This window comes from Grampus griseus, assembly GCF_964374135.1.
Source record: "Grampus griseus genome assembly, chromosome: 11".
Taxonomy (NCBI): domain Eukaryota; kingdom Metazoa; phylum Chordata; class Mammalia; order Artiodactyla; family Delphinidae; genus Grampus; species Grampus griseus.
In genome coordinates, this window is record NC_139005.1 from 25106784 (window position 1) to 25129636 (window position 22853).

At 37.0% G+C, this 22853-nt stretch overlaps 1 protein-coding gene across 1 annotated transcript in view; it reads right to left on the bottom strand.

The window, feature by feature from the left end:
* Nucleotides 1-21013, bottom strand: part of IPO8 (importin 8) — a 70118-nt gene extending 49105 nt beyond the window's left edge. The window contains exons 1-6 of the mRNA XM_082666104.1: nucleotides 20870-21013; nucleotides 15226-15307; nucleotides 10044-10200; nucleotides 6888-7046; nucleotides 5741-5897; nucleotides 691-780 (exon numbers count right to left, since the gene is read on the bottom strand). Coding sequence (XP_082522230.1) covers nucleotides 691-780; nucleotides 5741-5897; nucleotides 6888-7046; nucleotides 10044-10200; nucleotides 15226-15307; nucleotides 20870-20953 — 729 coding nt within the window. The 5' untranslated portion in view covers nucleotides 20954-21013. The remainder of the gene's footprint in view (nucleotides 1-690; nucleotides 781-5740; nucleotides 5898-6887; nucleotides 7047-10043; nucleotides 10201-15225; nucleotides 15308-20869) is intronic.
* Nucleotides 21014-22853: the final 1840 nt, after the last annotated feature.

Below are 22853 nucleotides of genomic sequence, written 5' to 3' on the forward strand. Positions count from 1 at the left end.
TTGATTAACTAATTAATTAAAGATCTGTCAAAGCCTTAAACACTGCTAAGAGGTTATCCAAACAAAATAATCATGTATGTGCATAAAAATTTAACTACATCCTTATAGTTAAAACACTAAAAAACTAAAACAACCTAAATATCTAGCAAATGAAGCATTCAACAAAAATGACACAATGTAAAAAACTTCATAATCACACAAAATATTTACAATAGATTTTAAGTGAAAAATGAACTTCAAAACAGTACCTATCTATACCATTTTTACAAATATAAAATATGATTGCTCCTCCTAACAAATTTCATTAATGCTCCTTTTACTGTATACCCTTTTAAATTACTTTTTAATAAGATTTTGTCAGCATACCCTTTTTAATCACTTCTTCCTATAAAGATTCTGTAATATTTTTTGTAGAAAGAAAAAAAATATGGTTGTATATAAATGTAGAGAAGAAAAGACAAGAGGAATAAATACCAAGTTTTAAAAATGGTTATTTTTAGTAGGATTAGTTATTATTTTATTAATTTTATCTGAACTTTCTAAAAATGAGTATGTATCATTAATTACTTTTATTACAGTAGTAATTTTTTTTTTTTCTAAATAGCAGGCTGGTATAATAAATCAATCTACCACAAATAACCCAAACCCAAGTTTTCCCCATTCTTCTTAGGAACAGAAGCCCTTTCTTACAGGTGGAACAGTCCTGTCAATAATAGTTCGGAAGATCTCCATCCACGCTGTCATGGTTTGGTTATTCACCAGCTGAAGAGGCAATGCATACTGAAAACAAAGGACAACAACATCAGACAATAATTCCTCCCCTCTAAAAAATCAGCAATTTATCTATATTGAAATATATGAAACGGTTAACACCTGACCGTGAAATTAGTAATTTCAGGTGGTTCAACCTAAAATTTAACTTAAAACAGCTCTATAAACATATGTATGTAAATTAAATTTTTTAAATCTAGAAAATATACATGCCATGAATTATTTCTCTAGGCTTTTTTTTTTTTTGGCCGCACTGTGCAGCACAAGGGGTCTTAGTTCCTTGACCAGGGATCGAACATGTGCCCCCTGTATTCAGAGTGTGGAGCCTTAACCACTGGACTGCCATGGAAGTCCCTAAGCTACTTTTTTAAGTAAAAAATTATAATAATACAATAAGGCATCATTTGTTCAACATGAGATTCTAGATAAGTGATTTTTTACCATTTACCCCTTTGTGTGTCAAACTTTTCATTTTTCCAGCTTTACTGAGATATAATTGATATATAATACTATGTATGTTTAAGGTATAGAACAAGACGATTTGATACACATATACATTATGAAATTACTATCACAATAAGGTTAGTCAATACTTCCATTACCTCATAAAATTATCTTTTTATTTCTGAAGTATACTTCATTTAAAATATTATATTAGTTTCGGGCATATGAGTGATTCAGCATTTTTATAGACTATACTCCATTCAAAGTTATTACAAAATAATGGCTATATTTCCCTGTGCTGTACAATACATACTTGTTACTTATTTATTTTATACATAGTAGTTAGTGTCTCCTAATCCCATACCCCTATCTCAACCCTCCCCACCTCCTTCTCCTCACTGTTAACCATTAGTTTGTTCTCTATAACTATAAATCTGTTTCTGTTTTGTTATATACATTCGTTTGTTTTATTTTTTTAGATTGCACATATAAGTGATAAGAGTATTTGTCTTTCTTTGTCTGACTTATTTCACTAAGTCCATCCACATTGTTGCAAATGGCAGAATTTCATTCTTTTTTATGGCTGAGTAATATTCCATTGTGTATATGTAGATACACACACCACCTCTTTATCTATTCATCTATCAATGGACACTTAGGTTGCTCCCTTATTTTGTCTACTGTAAATAATACCACTATGAACACTGGGGTGCATGTATCTTTTCAAATTAGTGTTTTCATTTTTTTCCAGATATATACCCAGCAGGAGAATTGCTAGATCATGTGGTGGTTCTGTTTTTAGTTTTTTCAGGAACCTCCATACTGCTTTCCATAATGGCTGTACCAATTTACATTCCCACCAACATGTAGAAGGATTCCCTTTTCTCCACATCCTTGCCAACATTTGTTATTTGTAGACTTTTTGATGATAGCTATTCTGACCAGTATGAGGTGGTATCCAGTGGTTTTGATTTGCATTTCTCTGATAATTAGTGATGTTCAGCATCTTTTCATGTGCCTGTTGGCCACCTGTATGTCTTCTTTGGATAAATGTCTATTCAAGTCTCCTGCCCATTTTTTAATTGGGTTGTTTTTTTGATATTGAGTTGTATGAGCTGTTTATATATTTTGGATATTAACCCCTTATTAGTCATATCCTTTGCAAATATTTTCTCCCATTTAGTAGGTTGTCTTTTTCGTTTTGTCAATGATTTCCTCTGCTGTGCAAAAGCTTTTAAGTTTAATTAGGTCCCACTTGTTTATTTCTGCTTTTATTTCCTTGCCTTAGGAGACAGATCAAAACACAATTGCTATGATTTATGTCAAAGAGTTTTCTCCCTATTTTCTCTTCTAGGAGTTTTATGGTTTCCAAGTCTTAATCCATTTTCGTTTATTTTTGTATATGGTGTGAGGAAATGTTCTAATCTCATTCACTTACATGTAGCTGTCCAGTTTTCCCAGCACCACTTACTGAAGAGCCTGTCTTTTCTCCATTGTATATTCTTGCCTCCTTTGTCATGGATTAATTGACCATAGGTGTGTGGGTGTATTTCTGAGCTCTCTGTTCCGTTCCATTGATCTATATGCTTGTTTTTGTGCCAGTACCATGCTGTTTTGATTACTGTGTCTCTGTAGTACAGTCTGAAGTCAGGGAGCATGATACCTCCAGGTTTGTTCTTTTTTCTCAAGATTGCTTTGGCAAATCAGGGTCTTTTGTAAATTATTTGTTCTAGTTCTATGAAAAATGTCATCAGTATTTTGATAGAGATTGCATTAAATCTATAGATTGCTTTAGGTAGTATGAACATTTTTACAATATTAATTATTCCAATCCAAGAACACAGAATATCTTTCCATTTCTTTGTATTGTTTTTAAATTCCTTCATCAATGTTTTATAGTTTTCAGAGTATAGGTTTTTTAACTCCTTGGTTAAGTTTATTCCTAGGTATTTTACTTTTTGATGCAATTGTAAATAGGGGTGTTTCCTTAATTTCTCCTCCCATAATTATCTTTTTTTGTGGTGGAAACTCATTTTAATGACTTTAATGAAAATCTTTACATCATGAAACATCCAAGAAACATTTTTTCAATTACTTTCCTCTACACTGTGGCATGAAATCACAGTCCACTGTATTACAGTGTGCAACCCCACCCCTCCTACACCTTGAGCTACAGGAGATGAGGCATAGCACCTCTGCACCCATGCAGTCCAAAACCTACTACACACTAAGGACATAATGTTAAGTAAAGCTCACAGTCTAGTTGGGGGGGGTGAGGGGGAACACATTTAAACAAGGAATTACAATATGGTATGATAAATAGTACAGATAAAAGCAGTATAATGTTGATAAGGGCACCCGTGAGGACCACCTAATGCAGTCTGCTACTATCAGAGACAACTTCCTGGAAGAAGTGATATGCAAGCCAAGACCTGGAGGAGCACAAATTGACCAGGGCATAAAGGGAAAGGAGAATGCTCCAGGCAGAAACACAGTGCCTTAAAGGCTCAGAAGTGACAGAGGACATGACCTGCTCATGAAGCTGAAAGAATTTCCATATGGCTGGAGTGCAAAGAACAAAGCTAAAGCTAAGTATGGTATAAGATGAGGCAAGAGATGAAGGGTTTTATAGGCCATGGGAAAAAGTTAACATTTTGTTCTAAATGCAGTGGGGAGTCAGTTGGTTTTACGATGGGGAACATAGGAGGAGCAGGCTAAGGGCTGGGGGAAAGTAACAATGAGTTCACTTCTGGACAAACGAGTTCTGAAATATGTATGGAATATTCAACAGTCCTGTACACAATATTTAATAAATGCTTAGACAAAATCAATTTCATTGCGTCATACTTTCTAAAACATAAATTTTTCTGCCTCATCCCAAATTGTTAGACAATCACTTTTTACTTCCATAAACACTGTAACTGTGCCTCCTAAAGCCTTCTAAATTTTTGCTTCCAGGATTTCCCACTAAAGAATATTACTGTATTAGCACATAATAGATTACTAAAATGGTTTAAAATGATGAGGGTTTTTTTCTGGTTTTTTAGGTTTTTAGCACATACATGTTGAGAAAAAAATTTTAGATTTTTGTTCTCTTAGCAAACCAAGTAGAAGTAGAGGTTTTAAGAACACTATTTCGTCAGCCTCTGTCTCACTTACTGATTCCTGGCTATGCTTCTCCCAATGGGGAAAGGGAAGTCTGGCTCTGAATAAATGGGATATTACTATATCTAATGGCAAAACATCTCACTGAATAAAAAATATTTGCCAAAAAGTGATTCTCCTGAGGAAGATTTCTGAACAGAAAAACAAAAACAAAAGCACCACACATCTTCCTACCTTATTACTTTTAAAAAAAGAAAAAAGAGGATGAAGGAATGTTTTCCTAGTAGTCTAGTTTCTTCTCTTTTCTCAGATGTGCCTCCTTTCCCTTTCTGTCTCCCCCAAAAAAGGCTAAGCTAAAAAACAAGGAAAATCTGCCTTGGACTATCTCTATTAAAAGTTTAAAAGATGAGGCTAAAAATATAAATCTTTATTAAAGTGAAATATTCTAGAACAGTATGAAAATACTTAAGTCAGAGAGAAGCCAAGAACAAAACCAAACTATCTTGGCTCTCCAGCCTGATGAAACTACCCTCTTGCCGTGACTAATTTAACTAGAAAGCATGAAATAAAGCCTTAATCCATTCAACATCAAACAGTTTAAACTGACAACAATTATTCTTCTCCACCCAGATCGAAATAACTTACCCAAGTCTTCTGAGGATTAAATTTTAAATATTTTTATATTTAAAACATTCCATATTAATGTTCTTTATAGCTTTCAGGTAAGAAAAAGGAAGTATTTTAAATGAAGGTAAATGAGGCACTCAGTCTTGTTTGTTAGCTTTAAATGGGTCAAATGCAAAGAAACTACCATCAATATGATTTCCCAATTAAAAAAAGGAACTCTCAGGGCTTCCCTGGTGGCGCAGCGGTTGAGAGTCCCCCTGCCGATGCAGGGGACACGGGTTCGTGCCCCGGTCCGGGAAGATCCCACATGCCGTGGAGCGGCTGTGCCCGTGAGCCATGGCTGCTGAGCCTGCACGTCAGGAGCCTGTGCTCCGCAACGGGAGTGGCCACAACAGTGAGAGGCCCACGTACCACAAAAAAAAAAAAAAGAAAAGAAACTTTCTTCTTTTCCTTCCTCTTCTCCTATAATCATAACTAATCTACAGGCAGAATGCTATGGACAGATTAGTCAAATTATCAGGTTTCAGGGAAGTTAACTATCTTGTTTCTTCCATACCCAGACTTCAGACACTGGGGGTGAAAGGCATATGGACACTGAATCTCAGCTCTGCCACTCAGATAACCTTGGACAATTAAGTTGACCTCTCAAAGTCTGTTCTCTCATAAGGATTTTTTTAAAGAAATACATGTGAGAATATACAATATGTAATTTTTAACAATAACTGACACTTACTGAGCACTTTCTATGTATCAGGCAGAAATACAATATTTGTCTTCTGCTATAGAAACTTACCTGCACAAGTGCATAAAAGATTTTCAGGATCTGCTTCTGTATTAATACAGAATAATGTGAGGAATCAGAAAGGAGCTGCATGATTTGTTGCTGAATACGAGGCAGAAATATTTGCATTGCTGCTATAAGAGGTTCTCTTTCCTCTGCTTTCTTATATCTACATGAGCAAAGACAAAAAGAGAGAACAATAATTTCTCCCCCCCCACAAAAGAGCTATAAACAATGAATGAAAAATAATATTTTTAAACTATATAAAGCTATAACATTCCAAACACTAGCTTACATTTTTCTGTTTGGATTGCTAGAATAAACTTGAAAGGAACTTTGAAAAAGCATATCCCTGTTTTAGGCAGAATACCTAAAATTTTCTAGAAAGATTTAGACTAGTTCAAAAAAATCCAAGACAGTTCTGCAACTTTCCTACATGAATTTTTCTAGTACTTAAATTAGTTTTCACATACCACAATTCTTGCTATAAAATACAAGTTGATAAACAGTTCAAATAGACATTCCTATTATGTAACAAATGATGTGGTGGAAAAAACATTTGTCCATCTACCACCCTACTTTGAGAAGTTAAAACAGTTTACAAATTTAGGTGCTCTTAGGTCATTTTAACAGGTATAAATCTAAAATATACTCTAAAAATCATTTTAGAAGGAAGACTACAGGACTTTGCATGCAGAAGCAGCAATCCCCTTAGAAGCTAGAAAGCAATGCTATTAAATGTGACACTAGTCCCACACCTCCCAAGCAACTTTTATAGAAAAGAAAGTCACTAGCAAAGAAACTTGAACATTTTCTACCTTGCATCCAAAAAGGTAAATGTTTGGTTTACTTAATGATGTGCTTACTTAAATATAAATGTTAAGGTACCTCTCCATCAAAATTTCCAAGGAAAACTGTTAATAAATGGTCCCCTGAAACTAACAAATAAGTTTGAGAAGCACTAACTTAGAGATTAGTACATTAGCAGATTAAAGATTCTGTGAAAAACTATAGTAAATAAACATGTTTAACTGTGTTTAATCCAACATTTCCCAATCTAACCTGATTCTGTAGAACACCCATAGCAGACCCCTCTATGCAATGTAATTCTTCTAAGTAACAGGAGGCTGGTATCTTCAGCCAATAGAAATCAACTTACTCATATGTCTTCACCAGTTGATACAGACATAATAAACTGCCAAGCCAGCTTCCACTGCTCTGTGATTGCAAGTAATAGTCTATCTTGTCGACTACCGCTGGCCAGTGACCAGGGAAATCGTATTTAATGATGGCACGGAGACACATTGTTAACTGGACTCTATAAAGGGGGGGGAAAAAAGTCCAAAATCTAAGTAGTTATAAATATCAGGCTTCAAAGACCTCTAATATTGTACATAAAAACACTCTGATTCCTATTTACTTACATTATATAGATATTTATCTGGGGTGGAGGGAAAAAGAGCAGTCCTATAAAGAAAAACCTATAAAGTCCTATAAAGAATTTTAAAATAAATTCAGGGACTTCCCTGGTAGTCCAGTGGTTAAGACTTCACCTTCCAATGCAGGGGTTGTGGGTTTGATCCCTGGTCGGGGAGCTAAGATCCCACATGCCCTGTGGCCAAAAAACCAAAACGTAAAACAGAGGCAATATTGTAACAAATTCAGTAAAGCCTTTAAAAATGGTCCACACCATAAAAAAAAAAAACTTAAAATAAATTCATAAAAAATTTTCCAAGAAAAAGACAATGAATCCAGCCCAGCTCTGTAAAATTTCCCAGTTTGTTATATTTTGTATTTTGGTTATTATATCCTAACGGGGAGACAAAACCAAAAAAGTATTTTATCATTTCAACTGGACAAACTTAGCCTAAAAATGGTCAAAGTAAGTAAAATGGAGGCCTACATAACAGTGGGAAACATCTCTGTGAGCCAAAGCCTGGAACCATTCATCATCAGTTCCCAGTCACACAGTATTTTGCACCTATCACAGCTTCCTGAGATCCTAATTTTTGTATGAAGTAACAAGCATTAGCTGGTAATTCCTGAAGAGGAATGCTAAGAACTATTTCCAAAGAAATAAAGAAAAAAGCAACAGGAAAGACATTTAAAAAAGAAGAAGAAACCTCTTTAATGAAACTGCAAAGTGAAGCTATGAAAGATGTGATCTCATAACACTTAGGTCAGTAATCACTTCCTCAATTGGATACAACTATAATTGGGATTGAAAAGAAAGTGAGGGGAAAAAAATTTCTCTTCTACCAACTATTAATATGTCCTTACATGGTCACTTGCAAATGTATGGAGAGTGAATCTAGCTAAATTAGGATTCCACAATGCCAAGAAAAAGATATGTGTTCAGTTCAACAGCCAATAACTTGATTTCACTGAAATGAAACAAACAAATAATGCCTTTTCCTTGCAAAGGATCTTTTCCAAATATAATTGCAAAAGATCCTTTGCAATACTCTTAAATAAACTTTGAGAATATTTCTTTAAGAGTAGTTACAGGGCTTCCCTGGTGGCGCAGTGGTTAAGAGTCTGCCTGCCGATGCAGGGGACGCAGGTTCGTGCCCCGGTCCGGGAAGATCCCACATGCCGCAGAGCGGCTGGGCCCGTGAGCCATGGCCGCTGAGCCTGCGCGTCTAGAGCCTGTGCTCCGCAACGAGAGAGGCCACAACAGTGAGAGGCCCGCGTACCAAAAAGAAAAAAAGAGTAGTTACAGTTAAGCCTTCAGGACATAAAAGAAGCAAAGCCACAAGGAACTGTCTCATAATAAAGATAAAGATAACCTCTTGTGCCACCAGCAGCTGTTCTAAACAACAAATAGGTCATATTTGTATTCAATAAAACTGAAACTTTTCATTTTTTTAATTTCATCTTCAGGTTGACCCTCTTTTTTTTTTGCTGTATGCAGGCCTCTCAGTTGTGGCCTCTTCCATTGCGGAGCACAGGCTCTGGACGCGCAGGCTCAGCGGCCATGGCTCACGGGCCCAGCCACTCCGCGGCATGTGGGATCTTCCCGGACCGGGTCACGAACCCGTGTCCCCTGCATCGGCAGGCGGTCTCTCAACCACTGCGCCACCAGGGAAGCCCCTAGGTTGACCCTCTTAATCCTTTCTCAATTCCAAGCCAAGCAAAGGATGTTTATGAACAGCCATCCTTTCATATATTAAAGTGTAGAAGCATTGCTTGCAAGATTCAGAGAGATTTGAAAATGTAAAGATTTTGACAAGAAATGGACACATGATGGTACCACAGGGAAGCCAGTGCCAGATGGCATTTGGGCAACCAATGAGAATGATGATTTTCTTTCATCAATACCCCTATTTTCTCTTCTTACCCAAACAACTGCACAAAGAGGTGTTCAATGTTTGTCCACCTTCCTCACTGTTATCCTCACACTTTCTTCCCTTTCTTCTGCTTATGCCAATGTACATTATACACTCAGGGATAGGTTACATCTAATCTCTTGAAGTTAAATGATTTCATTCCCCTACCTCAATTTCATCTATTTCCCTCCCACATTTTCAAAAGCAACCTAATCACTTGCTCATGGTGAAAAGAATTTGTTTGTCTTTTAAGATTGCGTAATTTTTTTGACCTACACCTCTGCTATCCACTAAGGGCAAGTACCAGCTACATGTACACACCGTAATTTAATCAAAATTAAATTAAAAATTCGGTTCCTCAGTTACACTAGCCACATTTCAAGTACTCAGTTGGCTTCTATGCCACATGGCTAAATATCAGACAGTGTGGATATAAAACATTTCCATCACTGCAGAAAGTTCTATTGGACAGTGCTGCTTTATAGCATCTAATCTAAATTTGAAAAACCAAAGACAATTCTTCTAGTTTGTATTTTCTCTATCCTGTCTTCTTCAAAGGAAAAGAAACTCAGTTCATAAAAACGAACAAAAAGATAGGTAAAGTGTTACAAAAACTGGTAGGTTAAAACCCGCAGAAGTCAATTTCCCTGTATCAGGGAAAAGAAAAGCAGATAGTAAAAAGTCAAGAGCTCATAACTAAGAACATAGGTTATTCACATAGCAAGGATCTATACAACAATTTTCGTTAGATTTTTGCCTCCACTCTTTTTGTGGCAACTTATAGAAACTAAATTTTTTTTCCAAAATATTTTGAGGCAAAGAATTACAAATGCAAAAACAAATAACTAAAACTGTATTCTTTGAGTGCCCATCTTCATTACTTTATCTCTTTTAAAAAACAAACTTGAGGCTGATGATTAAATCCCACCTCCCCCATTCATATATTTTGGGCTTCCTACTAAGCATATAGAAACAGTATAATGTACCTCACTAAATCTGGAGACCGAATTATTCCTTCCACAATATTATCACGTATTTGCTGGCGATCGTTTTCATGAATGTTAAATGGAAATATTGCTTCTCCTGGTGGAGGTTCTCGGTCCGGCCAGTACTGGGTCACCATGTTCTTCAAGTAAATGGCAGCTAAGTCAGAGAAAAAAAAATGCTGAAGTAGCAGTGTCAAAAAGATGGCTTTCATTCAGCTTTACAGAGCATGAAAGGCTAAACCCTTCAATGCTAAACATGATACCCAGCAAAAATGGAAAATCTTACAGTTATAAATAGCCAAGTGGGGAAGGGAAAATGGATAAGAATTGAAAGTTTCTCTTTAGCTAGTAAAGCAAGTCTAAGCAGAAAACATCTCATTAAATCAAGCTTCCAGAGTTTACATGACAGAAAAATGATCCAGGAACTCAAGTATGCATCCTTAGACTAAACACAAGATGGTCTAAATGAAACTCTACTAAGTACTTTGAGACCATAAGAGTCATACTGTTCATAATGCCTAATACTGAACTGACAACACATGAAATTCTACAGTCCTTCGTGGAGATTGCTTTTTTTGTTGTTTTGTTTTTCACTGGCTATTATCCCGTACTACTATTTTGAAATACCTATAGTATTGGTAATTTTTATCTAACCCTTTTGAAATATTTGCCACTTGTAAATATAACAATAAAGAAAAGGACATCAGCTTTCAAATATTTTTGAAAAATCTCAGGAAATTTCTTACCTGTTTATTTCTATCAAAACACATAATCAATGATTCTGTTCCTATTCTTTTTAATCATCAACATTTAACAAAAGACTTCTAAAAGAAGCTAACATACTGCTACAGAATTTTGATAGGGGGTGTTAAGTTTTCTAACCATCCCAGCTGAGCACTGAATGTAAATTAATACTTACTTATAGTGTCATATTCTTACATATACATAATATATATGAATAAAGAAAGGTGATCTGCAAAGCATTATAACTTTCTTCCCTTAAGTTTCTCCTCTCCCTTCTCCCCTCCACCCAATCCTCCCTTCATCTCAATTTTAACATAAACTAAATTGGCTCGTAAAAGCATTATACCACAGAGAATAAACCAATATGTTCTACATTGGCTGTAATACAACAGAAACCCAATGAAATTATAAACCTGACATCCTACAAGATCTTCTTTCATTAGTTTTGATTCAACACAGGTCTGAAAAAGACAATTTCACCTAGGATTTCCATTTTTTAGGATAAAAACAAAAATTATTTGAGAGAGTGAAAGGGAGGGAGGGAGAGAGAAAATGTGTCTATATGTGAGAGAGTTTGGGTTTTTGTCTTTTTTTAATTCAGACCACACAGTCTCTGGACTAAGTACCATCGTTTATCCCAGTATATTTATTTTTTAATATTATAGTCATCAGCAATAAAAATACATAAACTGTTGAAAAAAAATGAATAAATGATCTAAGAATATGGTCCAACCTGTCAGCAGTTCAGACTGATTTCATGAGATTAATCTTTGCAAAAAGAAAAATCAAAAAATCAATATATTATACACACCGTTTTAATCCCTATAGAACTAGTCTTGAAAATAAAAAACAACTTTCAGACAGCAAAGATACAGACATGGTAAAATCATGAACTTACTCATAATTCAGTCATTAAATGCTATTAATTTTATAACTAAAAAATATTTTTATTATGGGACACCACAAGAGATGGCCTATATAAAAGGCACACTGACAAATTTGTATATGTTGGAATAAATCTGCAATTAGTTAAAATAAAATTGAACTTAATGAATAATTTGAAAAGAGAATATTAATTACTCTCATGGATAATCATGGATTACTAAAGATAATGAAGGAAATATACCAAAAATAACTGAAACTGTACCAGTAATCTAAAAATCTCCCTTTAATCATTTAATTCAAGTATCTAACATCTGCCAGAGCTAAGAAAATACAAATATCTTAATTCATTCATGAAGAAATTAAGTATTAAAATTTGCTTTTCTGCAGAATCCACTCACAATTTCAAGCATCTTAAGTTTGAAATTAGTTTTAAAACATACAAACGCTTCTCCCCTTCTCAAACACAATAAATCATCACACACACTCTATCCTCTGGACCCAGAGCCACCACTACACAGATCAACTGGGTTCCATAACCTCAAAGGGGAAAGGATGCCATTAAGCTCTGTGAAGCAGAATGCTGTGCTTTTCTAAGCTGATGTTTTTAAGCTTTTCCATTTTTCATAGTAATTTGGTAGCCCCTCTCTCCTTCTCTCCCTTGTTATTACTTTAATCTGTTAAAGGCTAGGAAATAAAGTAACAAAGTGTATATATTATATATCTGAAACAAGATTAAATAGATTCTGAGTATCCTACAAATAAGACACATTAGTTTTAACAAAAGAGCTTCTTGAAGTGCTTCTGGACTGATCAGAGGCAACTTTCTGCTTATTTCTAGGTTTTGTATTCTGGAACACTGAGGTTAACCTTAATAATGCTATTAAGCTTACCAATCAAAAGGAAAACAGTGGAGCAAACATCCAAATTTATTTTGTTTGGCTTGCCAATATCAAAATATTACATTTATTTCCTATTTCTTCACAGTAAAGTAATAAAGGACATTCACTAATGAGCTTGCTTGATAATAGCAAGAATATTTTAGAATTTCCCACAAACAAAATAATCAAGCACTGAATATTTTGCAGAACTAAGTATTTCCACTTAATATTAGCATAATTTTTTATACAGGCTGATATTTTTTAATCAAAGATCATATCATTCTTCTTTAAATGTCATGCTAAAATGATAAATTATCTGTCTGGGTGTCACCATCAGATTCTTGGAGCTTTTGTATTTTAATAATAGATTAAATAGAACAGAAAATTTATTAATGGCACTTAAATTTAGGTGATAATGTAGAAGTCTACACAGTATATTTCAGACTGTCTAATAAAATGGAGGCTCTAAAGTAGAAAGTTGTCCTAATAAATTAGGACATGACCAACCACCAAGACAAACCCTGTCATGTGGCTAACAGATTTGAAATCTACATAAACTATGAAGAAAAAATTGCCTTTAAATGCTGTTTACATTTTATATCAAAACTTAATTACCTAAGTTATTAAGATTTAAAGTTGTATACAGTTGGTGAGGACATGGGGAACCCAGCATTCTAATGCACTGTTGATAGAAAAAGCAAGTAAATGCAACTTGGTGATAAGATTCAAAATTCTAAATGTTAATATTGTTAATATCATTGACCTAGTACTTCCATTTGTTAAAATTTATCCTGTGAAACTATCCACATGAGCATCCAGAGATATGTGTCCAAGGATGTTCATTTCAGCATTGCCTCTATCAAAAACCACAAAAAAGGGGCTTCCCTGGTGGCGCAGTGGTTGAGAGTCCGCCTGCCGATGTAGGGGACAAGGGTTCATGCCCCGGTCCGGGAAGATCCCACATGCCGCAGAGCGACTGGGCCCGCGAGCCATGGCCGCTGAGCCTGCGCGTCCAGAGCCTGTGCTCCACAACAGGAGAGACCACAACAGTGAGAGGCCCGCGTACAAAAAAAAAAAAAAAAAACCCACAAAAAGGGACAATAGAGGAAATATCCACTAATATCAGATTGCTTAAATAAACTATGGCAGTTCTAATTCAAAGAAATATTGAATAACTGTTACAAAGAATGAAATATATGTACTGACATGGAATGATGCCCCAAGGGTATTAGGTTAAATGAAAACAAAGGAAATTATAAAATAGCATGTGTAATACAAACAGATTTTTGTTACTTTTTAAAACCAATCTATCTACAGAAAAAAAAGAATTAGAGAACCATGCACCAAAGTTGACGGTAGATATCTTTGGGGGTGGGATTAAGAGGAATCTAATAATATAAACTGTATTTTTGTAATGTTTATATGTCATATAAAGAAGACATATTAATTTAATAAATTGCTTTAAGATCTTTAAAAATGTTTCTACAAAGCTTTATGGGAAATTCACAATGGCCCTATAAACACTTAGGTTATTAAAATAGGTTTCACTTAGCAAAATGTGGTTTCAAAACAGCCTATTTTATAAAACAAAGATTAAATTGAGAATTGTGGTTTCAAAAACCTTACATAGAAGCCTTATAAATCTTATTAAAATAAAAAATAATTCCACCGTGAATGTTTTTCCATAGGTTTTTCTTAACCACAAATGGATCATTTAGAAAATCATATTTTTCCAAAACTTAATGATTCCCTACATTTTTATTCTGTTATGTTCAAGTAGAACTAAATACTTTTATCAGTATGTATAGTATAATCCCATTTCTATATTGTTCATCTATCCTTCTACCTGAACACATGCAAAGACTAACGTTCACCCAATGTTAATGATGGTTATTTCTGAGTGATGAATGTCAGGTAATTTTTGCTACATTTTTGTTTCTATTTTTCTATATTGCCTAAATTATTTATTAATACATATCACTTACATAATTCTTTAAGTCTCTTCAATTACATATCTTTAAATTAGGTATTATCATTTTACCCCTTTTATCATGAAATTATTCTCTTTCCAGGACTCATTACACTCTAAGACTTTCTCCATTTTTTAACCTTCTGGGTTCTAACTACCAGTTCATTAAAAAAGCAAAAAGAAGAATAATACACATCAGGGAACTACCCTAAGATCCCACAGACTCAAAAGTAAGTTTCATGTTTATAACAAAAGTCCTGCTCCCCAATCATGTGGTTAAGCACACCTGTGCAAACCTTATCTCCATGATCTGATGCATGAATGGAACCAAATTAATATATACAAATTCACGGTCTTAATCTATAGGCCCAAAGGCAAGGCCACCAGGAATCATTAAAAATTAGGGAGATAAAGCTATTAAAACTGGGAAAGCTAAGAGGGAAAAATGGCAAGGTTACAGAGAAAAGGAACTGTAGCTAGAAGCTAGAAGGGAGAAGAGGAAAGAAAAAGCTATGGTAGATTTAAGAGCTCAGTATGGACCTCTAAATTTCCAGGGAAAAAGAGAGTGAGATTTTAAACCATTAGAAATACTTCATGTGTGTTTCCTATGTTTTCAAAGAAAGCAGATATTTAGAAATGAAATAAAACACTAGTCCTACTTTTACGCATAAATAAACTTATAAAGGATTAAAAAAAACCAACTCACCTGCCTGGCGTACTGGGAATTCCACATGGTCAGAGACTATAATCCGAAGTAAACTGGGGGCAAAATTGATAATCTTGTAAGACTGAAATTACAAAGAAATATTTTATAAAAAAATAGGGCAATATAAATGAATAACTGTTAGCACTCTGTTTCTGAATACATTACTGTCCAAATAAAAGAAAAACTTTTACAGTGAGAGAATCTCTCCAAAGCCAAATGAAGATTACTAAGATACTCCAAGTCAGAAAAATTTACTTAGAATAAATTGATGAATAAGTGAGTAAGAACAATTTTATGTTTTTTGGACATATATTGTCAAAATGCTCTCCGGAAAGGGTGTAGGAATTTACACTCCCAAGAGTAGAATATGTGTGTTTATGTATCTAATATAGGGATTAGCATTATCATTCCTTCAAAACTTTTAAACCTTATTCATATTTTAAATTACATTTATTCCAGCTTGAATTTTTTTTCCTGTTTGTTGGCTATTTGTTTTCTTCTACAAATTCCTTTATCCCCTCACCCTTTTGTAAATGGAATATTTGTTTTATTCTTAATAAATTCTAGGAGCTATTTTATGAATTTAATCTCAAATTTTTATTTGACTTATACATTGCAAGTGTTTGTTTCCAGCTTATTTGTGCTTCAATTTTGTTTACGGTATTTTTGACAAACAGGAAAACATGGGCTACAGAAAACAAGAGATCCAACACAGAAAACGGACAATGGCTGTGCATGAGCTATAGAGAGGAACCAGTCCAGACTGGAACAGTGTGCTTCACAAGACAGTGTTGAGAGCTGTCGTCACCAGCTGCTCTCTGTTGCCAGAGCATTTTTTTTTTTTTAATCTGTTCAACAAATTTTATTGAGTACTGATTATGTTCTAGCCATCTTTTTTGTTTGTTTTTACATCTTTATTGGAGTATAATTGCTTTACAATGATGTGTTAGTTTCTGCTTTATAACAAAGTGAATCAGTTATACATATATATATGTTCCCATATCTCTTCCCTGTCAGAGCAGCTTTTAAATTTAACAATGCCCAAGTGAGCCTGTGCTGATGAACTGCCTGCTGCCTGGGCCATTTCTCCCCATAGACATGTTCTACTTTGACCTATTCCTGAGTTTGGCCATGGTAACTTTAGAAGCAAAAAAAAAAAAAAAACAGAGCAGCCTATTTCTTCTGATCATATACCCTCCAGATGTCTAGTACCTGGACCTAGTACCTGTCTAGTACAGGCCTGCCACATTCCCAGAGCTTACACTTGGCCTTGCCAACTGACATTCCCAGAAAAGACTCATACTCAGTGAGGCTAAAGCCAGACCATGACGCAGAGTCTTTTCTGCTTACCTCCTCCCAGGAGCCTGGATCTATGGTGCATCCCTTTCAGTACACCACTAGGTTTATGCATACCACTCCATTTTTTAAATTTATCACCTTTCCTATTATATGTAATAGCATTTATTAAGATAAATGTTCAGGGACTTCCCTGGTGGCACAGTGGTTAAGACTCCACGCTCCCAATGCAGGGGGCCGGGGTTCGATCCCTGGTCAGAGAATTAGATCCCACATGCATGTTGCAACTAAGAGTTCACATGCTACAACTAAGGAGCCTGTGTGCCACAACTAAGGAGCCCGCCTGCCACACCTAAGACCTGGTGCAACCAAATAAATACATATGAAAAAAAAAAGATAAATGTTTGACCAAAAATTTGGAGAAAACTGGCATCTTTAAAACATTGCTTCTTTCCATCCAGGAACATTATGCTTTCCAAGTCTTTCCATATCCTTCAGTAAAATTTTAAATTATCTTATAATTGCTCTTCCTTTCATCCTGTATAAACCTCAAAATCTTAAATCTGTTGTACATAAAGTAAATTGAAACCACCAGAAATTTAAAGTAGTTTTTAAGAAAACAGATTTCTTTTAATAGCTGTTTACAGGAGTCAAAATTAAAACAGATTTAGCTCAGTCTCATCTTCTACATTTATATTCTTGTAAAATAACTCACGTTTATAACTTTTGAGATACTGTAAGATCCTGTAGTGAATCAATGATTGAAACATATATATTGTTTAGTTCTAATCTACATAGTTTACTTATTATACATAAGTACAAAATAACCTTTACACTTAGATTAATACTACTTATTTGGAAGTAGTTATAGTGGAGACTTTATTTCAACACTGTTGCCACTGTACACATTTTGGAACTCCTCTTTTCACAACTGTTTGACATTTCAGAGAACTTCTGCAACTTTTTGTCTTCTTTCAGCCTTGATTCAATCAACATTAATTTGACCAGCTAAAACATTCAGTGGTAAATTCAGATATATTCTCATACTACTTTCCTTACAAATATTTATCCAATTTTCTACCCTGGGCTTCAAGTTTCTCAAAGATAATAATAATACTATCTCTCAATGATTTCTTGAGGATTTTGGTTCATACCTGTGAAGTTTTCTGAAAATAAAGTTTCTGAAAATAAAGCTTCCTTGCTTAGCTAAATTCTGCATTTTATGAGAATTCATTTAAAGCAAAACCTGATGTTTTCCCACTCTGCCTCGTTGCTCCCTCAACATTAACTTTTCCAGTCCTCCAACACACCAAGTTGAAGGCCTTTACTGAATTTGCTCTTCCCTTTCTTCCTCTCCCAGTTCATCTGGTTCACTTCTTCACAATACCTAGGTCTCTGCTCAATGCCATTCTTCAGAGACTGATCACCCTACTTATACATTCCAACACTCTCTCTAGGGCTTTACTCTCTATAGCACTTATAACCTAAAATTGTATTATTTACTTTTCTGTATCCCCCACTAGAAGGTAACGTCCATGAGAGCAGAGTCTTGTAGTAGTGCCTAAAAATAACCCGATAAATATGTTATTCACAGAAGCAAACTCTCTTAAAGGGCAATAAAAATGATACATACAGATGCATGGAAAAGGAGAGATTCCAAAGTGTGGCAATGAAAGTAAATATCTTGATTTCCCTTTTGAGGCCATGATTTATTAAAAGAAGACATCTTTCTGGATGAGTTACTGAAAAAAGATATCTACCCATTCCTACTTCCCTATGCTGCTGCTAAAGGGACTGCTGGGTTTAAAGACAATGATGAATGTGTACAGGATCCATTCTTAATAGCCTTCAATAAAACTGAAAACACATTTTTCCAGAGAAACAATATTGGATATAGCAGTCAAGGAGCCAGTCACTGGTAACAGAAAGATGTTGGCTACAGAAAAATATAGTTCCAAATAAGAATGTATCCTTTGGGGCTTCCCTGGTGGCGCAGTGGTTGAGAGTCCGCCTGCCGATGCAGGCGACACGGGTTAATGCCCCGGTCCGGGAAGATCCCACATGCCGCGGAGCACCTGGGCCCGTGAGCCATGGTCGCTGAGCCTGCGCGTCCGGAGCCTGTGCTCCGCAACGGTAGAGGCCACAGCAGTGAGAGGCTCGCGTACCGAAAAAAAAAAAAATCTAGGTGCAAAAGAATTTATCCTTTGGAACACAGGCCATTATGTTTTGAAACTGCTTACTCTTCTAAATGGCAACTGACAAATCAATCAGTACACTATAGAAACTGCCCCTATTTCCTATGCAGAGAATATTTATCGTGGGGGGACCTAGACTAAAATATTAAATGAGCTGGACCGTAATCATTTATGGTAGATTACCCACCTGTTTATTCAACAAAAAAGGAGGTTACAGTGGTGGTAAAGGATAAACATACAAAATCCGACATTAAAACCATGTTTTATTAAAAGGTTATATGACATTATACTTTGGTCTTCTACTTACAATTCAAAAAAATACTTAGAGCATATTACAATCCAAAGCATTATACTAAATATAAATGCTAAATGAGTGACATAGCAATAAGCTACTTTTAGAAGTTGCAGAGGAAATTGTGGTCTGTGATTAGTTGGGTGGGTATGGGGCAGGGCAGAGTGAGGTTGGAATGGATTTGGATTGAAATACCACGAAGAAAAGGGTAGAATTGGATCCTAAATGTCTCTTGCAGTTCTGTAGGCTTTCCTACCTACCTTTTCCACTTCTATAAATTCAACTGCACTTATATACTGATGACTCAGAAACAAAGCAAGGGTAGGCTAACAGAGGCAGGGTAGTACAACATGATAGCAAAGACATAATCCCTGTCAACACTACCAGTATAACATCTGGCCTCATTGTGAAGAGAAAGAGGCTAACTCGCCTGTTCATACTGGTAGATTGCAAGTTCAGCTCTTGCTTTGTTCCTCCTAACCAATGCCTGGATTACTACTCTTCTAGCCAAGCAACATATAGTACTTTTACCCTGCAAAGCCTGGGACAGGTACTGACTTTAATTTTCCCCTATTCTGAGTGAGAATCCTTTTCTCTTTGAAGCACCAATGCATTCCCTTTGGGCTTCAGTTCAACTCAACCTTCCCTCCAGAGTCAGTGTTTTCACTCTCCCTCTTATCTCTTGGAAATCCTGGATTCACACTTACTCCACCCAGATTTCCCATTAAAATAATCCCTGTCAGAGATTCACAATGGATATTTGCACTTTAAAGTCAACTCCAACCAGGGAAAACCTAAGTGAACTCCTACAGAAACATTTACTTAGGACAGTCGTTCTCACACTTTAGGAAGCACAGAATCACCTAGCTAACTAATTAAAACATAACTGGGCCCCATCCCCAGAGTTTCTAATTCTTTAAGTCTAGAGTGAAGCCCCATAATTTGCATTTCTAACAAGTTCCCAAACGATGTTGATGTTGCTCATCCTGAGCAACACTTTGAGAACCACTAATTTAGGTATATTCTTTTACATTTTAAGGATTACTGCAACCTCAGACAGCTGTCAATCTATCCCGGAGGTGGACCTCGTACTTTTTAGTGAGAGGTCTCTGATTCATTCTTACAGGTGAGGAGTAAAATACAAGCTAGAGTTTGGGATCATTAAATTTGGAAATGTCGGTAGTATCGCTGGAACATGGTCAAGGCTAGTTAGTAAGAATAGAGAATGGGGAATGAAAGAAAGTCTCACACATTTTACCGTTTATAAGAAGTCCCTACACTTACTACTCGGCGAGTCTTTCGCAAAGCACTAACACCATAAAAATTGCCTGTTCTTCCCAGAGCACTCTCCCGACAGCATTTCTCCAACGCTCCAATAAAACTCTGCCAATCAGTGTCTAAACGGTCCTGCCAACCCCACAGAAGCAGGCGATGGGCAGGGTTTCCCACAGCAACACCTAAAAAGAGCTGGGTGTGCAGAAAAGCTGAACTCAGATTTGAATTTTAAGTGAATTTTCCCACCAAGTCAGCGTACTTAAGGAAAAGAAATCACATCCCGAAAACACTAGCAAAGCTTGCTAAAGCTTCTTTTTGCGGACCAGGCAGGCTGAACAAACTGCACTGGGGAAGGAAAACGACATGAAAAGATGCAAAGGTGGCCAACAGGTGCGTGAGCCGTTGAGAAAAGATCCGGAGAGTGCGGCGCCACTGGACCCCGGGGCGGGGGCTGGGGCGAGGGTGGAACCGGCCGAGAGACGCGTCGGGGTCTGGGGCCCGGGGCCCGGGTGGGGGTGGAGATCAGGGGCGCCGAGAAGGGAGAGTCCGGCGAGCCGGCGGGGGGCGCCGCAGGCCTGCTCCTTACCTGGTTGAGTTCATTCTCAGCTGCAATCCGCAGCTTCGGGTCGATGGTGCCTTTCAGCGCCTGGATGATCCGGTTGAGGTCCATCTCCCCGGGCGGGGGCTCGGGGGCCCCCGGGCCAGTAGGCCAGACTGCAGCTTTAGTTTTTCTTTTGACCCTCTCAGCCTCCTCCTCCGCGACCCTTGCACTACCTCACTCCCCACCCCCCGCCACCGTCGCCACCTGCAGCCACTTGCTGCGCCACTCTGACTCCGCGCCCCCTGTCCTCCCTTTCTACCCCCAACAACTCGCTCTCCATTCACCCTTTTACGACAGCCGGTGGGAGGCGGGAGAAGTAAGAAGAGGAAGCGGCGCCTCCTTTACGGCGGCCTCTTCCCCCCGGGCGTGATGCTATGGCCGCCCCCGCTGGCGGCCACCATCCTGCTGTACGGAAAGTAGTCTCGGCTTCTTTCCCGGAGGGAAACCGGTTTCACTGGCTCCGGTAGGCGAGACAGTCTTGCTACCATACGGAAAAGAGCCTACCGCCTCTTCGGAGATCCGGAAACGAGCTAGCTAGGTCTCTTTACAGCTACATCCAAATTAAGCATATATGGATGGCGTGGCACTTTTTGTTAGTCTGAGCACTCTTTGGGCATTACAACTGAGCCTGTTTCAGGGCAGACTTGTTGGGACCTTGAGATCATCTAGCCCACAGAAGAACAAGGCTCCCTCAGTCTGTGGGAGCCATCATTCATTCATTCACTCATTCATTCACTGAACGGGTTTTTTTTGTTTGTTTTTTCTTATTTATTTTTGGCTGCGTTGGGTGGGCTCTAGGCACGCGGGCTCTAGAGCTCAGGCTCATTAGTTGTGGCGCTGGGGGCTTAGTTGCTCCATGGCCTGTGGGATCCTCCCGGACCAGGGCTCGAACCTGTGTCCCCTGCATTGGCAGGCGGATTCTTAACCACTGCACCGCCAGGGAAGTCCCTCACTGAACGTTTTTTAAACATGTATTTTTGGGCCAGAGTACTACAATACTTAGGCACCACATTATAACAAAATGAATTCAATGCAGGTTACTATGAAGGAACTTACAATGTGATAGAAGAGACAAATGTAAACAGAAAAAATATACTTAGAAAGTAACTGTTCCAGATCAGAGAAACTAACTCTATGCCTGAGGGTTTCTGAAATACTTCCAGATCTTCTCAGAAAAGTAGTGAAATGCAAGAAAAGGTATACTGTCTCCACCCACTGTGGCCGTATATGGCCCCAAAATTTCAATGGCATAAAAATATTAAGGAGCTAGTTGTTCCTGAAGTTAACCCAGAAAAAGAGAGTTTAATTACATTTGTAAAGAAGATGACTGTGGGCAAAATACATCTGAAGGCGTGTGATCTTTCCTGGAGCACGTAATTAAGACAGATTGGTTCAGCTAACTGGGTTCAATCAAGAGGGCAGAAACTTTGTGGTGGAAAACTTAGCTGCCTGAAAGCTCTCCCCTCTACAGGGGCTGTAAATGGGACCACGCCCTTCAGCTGGGTGCAAAAGTGCCTAGCAATATGTATCTGGTTGCTTCCAGTTTTTCCCATTCTCTACATTTCCATCAGAGTAGTGTTTCTTAAAGGTTAATACTGTCATGTCCCTTCCTTGATGATTTCCCATCATCAACTTCAAGATAAAATACAAACTCCTTAGCACTCCAAATTTTTATGAATCATAGTGCCTTTCATCTTCACACTATTTCCTTATCCCACTCTTTTGGACCACATGAATCTAAAATGCCTTGACCTCTAAAATCTTAACTCCAATATCCTCTTTTCAATTTAGGACCTTCTCTTCCATCTCTGTCTCCCTCAATAACTCTATAACGGTTTTCCAACTCAGTCACTTTTCAGCCCTTCCTTAGTCTATCCATTCATGACTACACATCCTTCTCTGCTAATAAACTCCCAATTTAACTTCTCAAGTCTACCCTTGACCCACTGTGCAAACCGACACCGCTACA